General features: G+C 32.5%; 1 protein-coding gene across 5 annotated transcripts in view; it reads left to right on the top strand.

Moving 5' to 3' along the window:
- Positions 1 to 10,515, top strand: part of LOC138333323 (dual oxidase 2-like) — a 50,915-nt gene extending 40,400 nt beyond the window's left edge. For 3 of the 5 annotated variants that reach the window (XM_069281623.1, XM_069281624.1, XM_069281627.1), the window contains 11 exons: positions 1,816 to 1,842; positions 3,479 to 3,666; positions 3,971 to 4,201; positions 4,532 to 4,625; positions 4,972 to 5,021; positions 5,268 to 5,549; positions 5,693 to 5,922; positions 6,399 to 6,560; positions 7,028 to 7,183; positions 7,585 to 7,713; positions 8,568 to 10,515. In XM_069281623.1, the coding sequence (XP_069137724.1) occupies positions 1,816 to 1,842; positions 3,479 to 3,666; positions 3,971 to 4,201; positions 4,532 to 4,625; positions 4,972 to 5,021; positions 5,268 to 5,549; positions 5,693 to 5,922; positions 6,399 to 6,560; positions 7,028 to 7,183; positions 7,585 to 7,713; positions 8,568 to 8,693 (1,675 nt within the window). In that variant the 3' untranslated portion in view covers positions 8,694 to 10,515. The remainder of the gene's footprint in view (positions 1 to 1,815; positions 1,843 to 3,478; positions 3,667 to 3,970; positions 4,202 to 4,531; positions 4,626 to 4,971; positions 5,022 to 5,267; positions 5,550 to 5,692; positions 5,923 to 6,398; positions 6,561 to 7,027; positions 7,184 to 7,584; positions 7,714 to 8,567) is intronic. The other 2 variants (XM_069281625.1, XM_069281626.1) reach the window with 1 other exon arrangement.
- Positions 10,516 to 10,716: the final 201 nt, after the last annotated feature.

Genomic DNA, 10,716 nt, shown 5'->3' on the forward strand with positions numbered 1-10,716 from the left:
TCCATATTTAAAATGTAAACTAATAAATTCGTACAGCTTAATCCTAAAATAGCCCACAATTAAAAAGGTACAATTGATGACATTTGTTGTGACTAAAAGACACGCTCAACGAACAAGTATAAAGTATAGATTGTGTCATCATTTTTTTAAGATAAAGTTTTTGTGAAAGATAATCAAATGACAGTTTGATAATAAATATTCAAAAATGAAGACAATGATACACTCTTGCAAAAGTAATATTATTGTTCAAAACTTACTTTTCATAAATATAAATGCATCACTAATCATAACTAGAGGGGGATATCATAAATCCTATATGTTATCGAATTTCGCCTGATTCATTTTGGTAGCAAATGATATAAAAATGATAAAAGATCATTTTACCTACAAAGCAACCACGGAAAACACGGTGGTGAAATGTCATACTTATAGACATAATGCTGGAATGTTGTGCACGATTTCAATGATTATTGATATACAATGGCATTTGGGGACATTATATACAATTGCTATATGAAGAGGTATGAAGATCCGCGATGAACGTAGTAGACTCTTAAATGGCTAAACATTTAAAACTAATTGATCTAATTTCGATTAAATCAATTGATATTAATTGGTGGTCGGAATTACTAATAAGATGGAAATTGCAAGTACGCCAATTACTGCATTTAACTTCAATGGAAGCGTCACCCATTATGGCTTTTTATTAAATTGACGTTTTCCCTTGTATAACCTACAAAAGTTCTTTTATAATGTTACTATATGTTGCCTTATCAATGTAGAAACATAAAACAAAAATGACATAAACGAAACTACTATTAAAGGAAATATTTATAAAAATACATTGATCTTGGCTAAAAAAAATAAATACAAATATTTCACAATAATTTGAACACATTATTTTTTTCAAAGTTTAATTTATATCCTCCTGTATTTTCGCTATTTCTCTCTTTGCATTTTATAGTTCCGTACTTTGGTGTCGATGTTATTGCTTTTTACTGTACGTAGACATTTCCAACTAATTACAATCTGATTCTATTTTACATAAACATGGTAAAACGTTTATTAACTTATCATGTTATAAAATCTTAATGTATAAACATTCGAAATGTAGCATAGACAATCATCGACCGAATCTAAAACGTGAACTACTTGAATGTTTGCTTAGTGTTTGCATTTCTTTGATTCATTATTGTCTAATTGTTCTCATTTTGCATGATGTGATTCAATACATATAGATACTGTATACTTATTCAGGACGACATTTGTTGATTTTCAGATTTCATATACCAGTGTTTTGCTTAGTACATTGTAGTTTGATTTTGCGGAGAGAAAAATGATTTTTTGCGCTTTTGATATTTATTTACAGGTGCTCGATTGAGAGGAATTAAATTTGACCGAGAATACCTCCCAAAACAATCATACTTAATAATTATTATCCAAAGGCTACCGTACACTTTGGCAAGACTGGCTTTGTCATTCTGTTCCTACTTCTGGTTCAGGGTTACAGAGTATATGATAAAACGATAATCGCCAAAACGTTTTACTTATATTAAAGGTTGCTGAAAATTAAGTTTTTGTTGCGTGTAATTCAAAATAATCTAAACACCATGTTCAATTTCCAAAGGTTTTTTTTAATTTAACAAGGTATGCGTTGATTTATTCCATATTGTAAGCATCCGATAATGCGAAGCCGTTTCAAATACTCAATAGTGATTTGGAATTAAGTTTTACTCTTGTAAGAACAAAGTATGTGTAACCTTATTAATGAATGTATTATGCATAATATAACTTCATGTATGAACAATATTTCAGGATAAATCGGAATGATAAGAAACGAGGGTAAGACGTTGAGATGCTAGTTAGTTTGGTGTGCGCTGTAAACTCATTGGTGCTATCTTTGCTGTGCGTTCAAAATGATAATGTTATTGATTCAATTTTGATGACCATGGTTTTTGAAAAAAAAAATGTTTTACTCTTTATCTTATATTCGAGATTGCTGTTTTGGTTTTTGCTTTTTTGATGTTAAACACCCCAAAGTTTCATTCACATGGCACCAAGACAATTTTGAAAATTCTGATTTTGAAAAAAAAGTTAATTATTTATATTGTCATAACTGCCAAACCGAAGTCAATGCCTGTATACCGTGTGTTAGGCTTGTACTTTTCAAATGCATTGTTATGCCTCGACAAGACACAGACCTGCTTTATGTTTTAATGTTGATGGATCAACATGGTAATTCTAAAGTGCTCTCTAAATGCCAGAATGATATCGCTGGGTACATCCGCTTTCTCTATGTGCTGTTACATGAGAAGAAATCGTATTGCAGGCAAACCACGTTTTCCTTTCTAATGCAGGCAATTTTAAGAAGTTTTATATTCATTAATAGTATATGCTTCACTTAGGAAATGAAACATTTTGTAAATATCTATCGCTGAAAACGTTCTTCATATGAGTAACCACTACAAAATCATTGAATTATATCAACAAAATCTTCAGTATGATTTAATCATCTGAAAAAGATGTTTTCATAGCTGTTGCAATATATAGATCCTGTAACTCTTTTCAAGATTTAAGAAATATCATTTTAATTTTTTTAATCAAGGTTCAAAGATGATTACATTTAAATCGTTATTCAAAGTACAAAAAATATATTTCGGTCGTTAAAGAAGAAGTTAGTAATGTTTTTGATATATATAAATCGCTCTTCAATAATGTGATGTGCTATGCTTTGAGTCTTTTTTGTCATGGATCAAAAGTCCAAAGACATGTTTTAAAACTGGAAGAATGCAATGGCGTAATGTCCCGTTAATTAAAGACTACTAATTAACTTTAATTTATATTGGTTGCATAGCTTTATATGTACACTGATTCATAGGGTATACTATAACTGCTACTAAAAAGCGTGTGTTTTGATATAATTATTTCTAAAAAGCAAAAAATGGTTTTAAGGGTACAGATGTACATTTAACAAATTATGACGAATATCTAATGATATGTATAAATCGCTTGAAATGTTATATACTGTCTTTTACTTTACATTTACAGACAACCCCAGCGACTTTTTTGCAATGAAAATTTCTCGAATCTTATTGTTGTTGTGTTTCAATCGCTAAACACATGATATTCATAGAACTGCACATATTAGCTAATGTAACTTTGGAAACACAAGATACATTGGTACAGCTGTAACGATTGAACTAAAATAGCTGCACATGATAAAGGTTAATTTATTGAAGACATTATATGTTAATTAGTATGACAATTAGATCAGCATGTTAAATATAGTATAACGGAAACAAAGCAATAACATTTATCTATTTTATTTACCAAAAATATATCTTTTCTGAACATACGAGTTGTAGTTAGTAAAACGTTCTCTTATAAGCAGGTTGCAAATTATAAGGTGAAATTTTAGGAATTTCTTATCAAAATTTAGTTAAACTTAGATTTATTAATAAATTTCTATTAATTTTAGACACACAGGATTAACTCGCACGAAAACCATGGTGAAAGTGAAGACAGAAGAAAGAGAAGTACCCCCGTCCCCTTCACAGGCGAAAGTCAACGAAATTATTCGCTGGATTGAGAACTACAAACGCCAAATTTTCTGGGTTACACTCTATACTCTGGTCTTAGTGGGAGTCTTTGGAGAAAGAGCATATTGTGAGTCAGATATATATCACCATAGGTATATTTCAACATTTAATTGAATAAATTTATTATTTTATTTCGGACCATCTGAAGATTTTGTTATGTGTACTAATTGTTGTGTGCTGAAGAAGACGCATGCCAAGTTCTGCTTTTAACATTTTCTTTTGCGGGATAATAAATCCAAGATGGCCTCCACGTCCTTTGATTTTGTCGAAATTAAAAAAAATTATTAAACGGCTTATGATAAATCTTGGTTGTAGTATTCGTCATTGATACCTTGCTTGATGTCAATTTCTTTGACTATTTTCATTTTAAGATTACTCAATAGAGAGAGAAAACGCCGGTCTCAGACGTATTGCTGGCTACGGCGTCACCATCACTCGAGGAGCTGCTAGCGCAATGATGTTCACGTATGCAAGTCTTTTGGTGACGATGAGCCGAAATGTGATCACGTTTTTGAGAGAGACATTCCTTCATACCTACATACCATTTGACTCAGCTATTGATTTCCACAAACTCATCGCAGCATATGCACTATTCTTTACAGGTATGTGTCAAAAATCGACTATCCTGAATTTAGTCTTACTTATACATTTATGTTTGAAGCTATGCTAATTCAACCACGACTTCGCATCTGAAGTTTAAAAAAACCACATTGTGCTGCAATTCTCTTGCCGCCTATTGCACCTAGCGAAAAGCACTGAAACTATAGCTTATTTGATACGATGTTCTATCTATTTAAGGTGTGCAATACATTGTGAATAACATTGAAATTATAGGCAATTTGTGTTCCGGAAGGCTAAGCGTCTTTGTCTTCAGCAATATTAACTGTAAACGATTTTTCATAATGATACGTCATATTGTTTGGTTGTTTCAGTGATGCATTGCGTTGGCCACGGTATAAACCTGTATCATATCAGTACGCAGGCGTCAACAGACCTCAACTGTGTCTTCCGGGAGTATTTCCGGGCGTGAGTAAATATTTGTATACATAAACCCCAATGTGGCCCCCTTTTCGATATGTATACTCTTTAAGTGTGTACCATGTATTTTTGATTATGTTGTCGTTTGTGTTGAATATACATTAATAAATTCTCAGTCAGCTTGCTTTAGGTTGACCATTTTCATTCATATTTATCGTTGTGTTATTCTTGCGCCAGTGTATAGATGCATAAAATCTCATTATGCCATTAAGATATATTTAGGCCCTTACATTGCAATCTTATGAAAGATGCATTTTCTTTTATCAGAAAATTTGATATTTCATCCAATGTAATTTCACAGTATTTAGCTAATCAGAAGTTGATGTTATTACAGTACCGACATCCTCGCCTCATTTCATTATTGGACTTATGGCACCATCACTGGTAAGTCACTGAGATAGACTTGAAATAAGATCTGGACAATGGACAATGATATGAACCACGAAACATGCAGACAGGTTTTGTAAAAACAATTTTTATTGCATATCTAAAAGGTCTGATAAATACCGTATGGGATGAATTGATATTGATGAACAATTTTTGTTCATGTATCAGTGGCATTAGCCTCACACTGACAATCAATGTGGTTAATATATTTTACCCGTATAGTTACATAAACTTCCTATTCAGGTATTACTGGTGTCATCCTTACGCTGATCGTCATCATTATGTATGTATTCGCTATCCCGTACGCCCGACGGAATCTCTTCAACGCCTTCTGGTTTACACACAACTTCTACATCCTCCTCTACATCTTCATGGTTCTTCACGGTAGCGGACGGCTCGTGCAGAATCCGCTCTTCCAGAACTTTCTTTATGGTCCATTGGTCATCTATGTCTTTGATAAACTCGTCAGTGTCAGCCGGAAAAAGAGGGAAGTTTCCGTGATCCAGGCCGATCTCTTGCCATCTGGTGAGTTTTTCATTCACAACATTTGAGTAATAAATTCTGCATATCGTTTACTATGAAAAATCAAATGTGTAAATATGTTATTTCCTTTTGTAATTTACTATCCCTACAATGCTTAACGTCATGTATCACAACTTCATCGTCAGATGTAACCGGATTGAAGTTCAAGCGTCCGCTCGATTTTGAATACAAGTCCGGACAGTGGGTTAGAATAGCATGTCTTGAAATTGGCGCGGATGAATATCATCCGTTCACACTGACGTCAGCCCCTCATGAGGATTTCCTTAGTCTCCACATCAGGGCTGTAGGCCCCTGGACGATCAATCTTCGGTCTACGTATGATCCTAATAATCTTGGGGATCGCATACCACCAAAGGTAAGGAATAAAAATGCAAACCGTATTAATAGCAAAACGACAAAGTAATTCGCATTCAACACCCATTCAATGAAAGAAGTATGGTTACGAATCCAAACAAAATATTTCGCCTCTGCATGTTATAGAATTATTTCCCTTGTGAGAAGGTATTGATTATGACGACACGAATTTGTGAGCGAAAACTCGTCATTTTCTCAGAATAAGTATGACGTTATACTCACAGATACGTGATCACAATCATTATCTACCTGCAATGGCAAATAATACTTTTAAAAGCACTTTATATACATTAAAAAACAACAAAAAACAAATCTATATACTGTATTTATATACTGTACTGAAATACTGTAGATACTTCCTTCTTCATTTCATTATTTTCTGATTTTCCTTGTTATGAAAAAGTTCTAACGTCATCATCGCTGAAATTATTTCAACATGGTTTGCATGACATAAGTTTTTTTTATATTTTGATACAGGTGTATGTAGATGGGCCGTTTGGAGAGGGTCACCAGGATTGGTACAAATACCCCGTGTCCGTGCTTGTTGGAGGCGGTATAGGAGTCACACCATTTGCCTCCATTTTGAAAGACATTGTCCACCGATCTCAAGTCCAGAATCAACGTATGGCCTGCCAGAAGGTAATTGTTAGAAGGAATAGTTATATTTTGATAAGAAACTATAATGAAGTGCAGGAGGTGAATTTTAAGCCGGAATGTCTAATCATGTTGGTCTATTTTGATAAAATAATTTTGTTAAACTGTTGTTTGGGGGCTTATAACAATAGTTTGGTGTTTCGAATTTAAACGTAACATATCTATGACTTCACAGTCACTATTTCCATAAAAAATTACCAGTTATTCAGTAATGCACCTACAATATAGAATATAGTTAGTTACAATTTAATGTGTTATAAAGTCATAAAGGCCAACAATTTCACTATGTCCACTTAATTTCAATTAAAAAATATTTATTCAAACGTTTTGTTTTCCCAGCTTATTTAGCGAACGCTAAACCGTAATGAAAAGAAGCAGATTTAAAAATCAGCATTATGATTGTTTTCATAGGAAATATTCACGTTTTAATTGAATATTGCCGTTCTCTATAGGTATACTTCCTGTGGGTGACACGCACACAGAAACAGTTTGAATGGGTTACAGACATCATCCGTGAGGTAGAGAATGCCGATAAACAAGAACTAGTGGCAGTTCATATCTTTATCACACAGTTCCAACAGAAGTTTGACCTGAGAACAACTATGCTGGTAAGAATTAGCAACGCAATGTTTTAAACTATTCAATCCAAATTTAAATTAGATATATACATATATCTACGGGAAATATAAAAGTAGATTTATAACCGAGAAGTAAATCGCCTAGTTGCGAAATAGCACAATGACATCATTAAGATATTTTATTTCATTTTGATCCTGCTATAGAAGCTTCATGAAATGACATTTCTATACTAGTTTCACTCATAACTTTCAATATTATAATTGTTAAATTGACGAGTGTCGTTTATTCCTTTAAGTACATTATATATTTGGATAAACCTAGTTTGGCGAGTGTCGTTTGGATGGCACAGTTAGACGGTTTGTCGTTTACTCCTTTCAGTACATTATAAATTTAGATGACATAGATGACGAGTGTCGTTTACTCTTTTCAGTACATTTGTGAGCGTCACTTCCACAAGGTAGCAGGGAAGAGTCTGTTCACAGGTTTATCCTCCACTACTCACTTCGGGCGACCGCAGTTCCAGGAATTCCTGGCTTCTCTCAATCAAGAACATCGGGGAGTAAGTACAGTCGAGTATCCTGTCGGTTAAGCATTGCCAATGTGCTTGCACCATGATGTCTCTTCAGAAACAAAAAGAGATAAATAGCATCTCCTCACCAACCGGATGCATCCAATTTTAAAACTTTGCCAACGACTCAAAAAAAAAAAAAAATAATAATAATAATACCCATAAAAATTAAAAAGTATGGTCAATATCAATTTCGATGTTTTAACGTCTGTATAATAATACCCTTAATTTTTATGACGATTGTGACCGATTGGTTAAGATGTTCTGAAAAATTATACCACTAGCCCTGCACTTCTGGGTTGTGATGTAGTAGGTCGGAGATCTTTCTCCGCTTTCTTCTTCCTCATAAATCTGACACGTCTGCAAGAAACATTGGCCTTTAATAGTGTAATACAATAAACCTTTCATTATGAATCCAGTAAATAAAAGTTTACGAATTCAACAGGAGCGTCCATGAGAATTATCAGAGTCTCTTAGGATTCAACACTTTTATACTATAATACACTCTAGTTTCATTTTCTGAAAATATCTTGTTCAGTCATTTCCCATATGTTAATTTACACCCCTAATGGGTCAACTAATGACTTAGCGTTATTAAGCATTGTCCGAAGTTTCAGCAATATTTCAAAAATAAACGTTATTTTTTTTTAAATCGATTGCGAAACAATTTGAATAAGTTGAATAACTTCCATGTATACAGGTTATTTTCAATGGTCCGTGCGTAAGCGATCTTTGAAGAGGTCCATGCCTTATGTTGAAATTTAGACATACATTTTAGATATTCATGTATATTCTGTATCTGTGCTTGATTTCAGTTATTAAGATTCAATATTTTGCTATTCCAGGTGAAGCAAGTCGGTGTGTTTAGTTGTGGACCGCCTCCGATGACGTTAAAGGTTGACCGTGCCTGTACGGAATTAAATAAAAACATTCATTTGCCAACCTACAGTCATCACTTTGAGAATTTCTAAATATGCTCAGACTGAAAGGAGATTATGCTGTTCATCGTCGTGTGAAAGGATAGATTGTTGTTCACCATGTCTACGAAGAACAAATCGCATTATACCACTGAGTGAACTAGATAGACATAAACTTTTATCATTGATCTTCTGACCTTATTTGATCTAACGATCTGTATTTTTGTTTACACATTAGTTTCTGGGGAAATACACTATACCACGCACCTATTTGTAACCCGGGGCGCTTTCATTGATGCGGTTTTCTTAAAATATATTATTTGAAGTTTAAATCGTTAGGGACTAATTATCGCCTGAAATGAAGTTCATAATACAATCATAAAAGCATCACACAAAAGAACAGCTAGGTCCAAAAAGTGAAAATGACTCTGTACTGGATTTTCACACATTAGATAATACCATATTGTAATATACTAATACTTGCATACAATTTACTCGATATATTATCGATATGCATTTTCATATCGGTAATTGTACACCTTTGAAAATATCTATCTATATATATATATATATATATATGAAAATATATATGAAAATATCTATGCCATATAAATATGTACATATATATAATATATTACTGCTCAAGACAATGTCAGTACTGTGTTTCATGAAAATAAAAGTGAGAAGGAATTCGAATTTGTCGATGACATGTATTGTCGGGAGAGACATTTAACTTCAGATCATTTCAATTTTAAATTTCATTTTCATTTCAATAAAATGATCTAGCAGTTTACCTACGCAATACGAATGTTACATGAATGCGGTGCGATATACAAAAATTTAGTAGCATATTAATTTATCAAGAGGTTCATAATAATGTGATTAAGTGATCGATAAGATGAAGACGTCTGTCAGTCTGATAATTTAATTAAAAGATAAATAAATTCTTATCATTTACTTTAGAAAGTGGCTTTTAAAACAAGGTGATATCTCTATTAAAGCAAAACAAATAAATCAAAATATTACTGTGTCCTCGACACGACACCTCAAACTTAACTGTTGGAACAGAATCTCGCAATTTGAAAGTATGAACGCATCCCTGACATTCAATAATCAATATCAGGCATCAGAAGTGTATTGTAAGCAGTGAAAACAAGTATCTAGATACAATTTATGTCAATCACTCATCTTTATACATGTTATTTCCACTTTAATATTTCACAAATATTTTTAGAATTAGGATCTGACTAATAGAGTATGTATTAATTCCTTTGATTTAAATGTTCACATATAATGTCCATTGGAATCACGAAAACAACATCCCCGCGACAATCACCAGCTTCACGGTATCATTTATATGACATTTATTAATTAAAATCACATCGTTTACATATTTCATCAGGCTTATCATCATATATGTACTTTGTTCTTGTACATTTAAATTTCTGTGATACTATATATATAATAATCAAATATTGAAAATTCATTTATTTCTGTGGTTTTTTTCCCATTAGTTCTACATAAAATTCTACAATCCCTGTCAAACAACGTTCCTAAAATATCTAATGAAATATTTATTTTGGAAAAAAATCCATAATATTCACTACAAGGCCATGCGCTCTATTTAAATGAACACATAAACGTTTAATTTCTCATCATAAACTTTTACTATATAATACGATATTACATGCTAAAAGATAAAATTCAAACTTGAACATTCTCCAATGATAAAATTTAGATATTATATCTGATTGGATAACACACATCCTTTGATATACATGAAGTGTTTAAAACAAGGGATATTTATTTTATTTTTATGTAAGTATAGATGTATGTATGTTTAAAACCCATATAAATAAATATATATATTGAAAAATGTTGTTTCCTGTTATGTCTACATATTGCAAATGCACAATGCTGCAAAGACCGAGATATGTTTTTCCCTGCATTTTTGCGTCCTGTAACCTAAGCAAGTTGATGAAAATATCCATGAAAATAAACACAACAATTTCATACATAACAAAAGCTTTGAGACGTTCAGGGAATTCAGTTTAGTTCTACAATTTAAGTTCAAATG

Source organism: Argopecten irradians, chromosome 10, assembly GCF_041381155.1.
Source record: "Argopecten irradians isolate NY chromosome 10, Ai_NY, whole genome shotgun sequence".
NCBI lineage: Eukaryota > Metazoa > Mollusca > Bivalvia > Pectinida > Pectinidae > Argopecten > Argopecten irradians.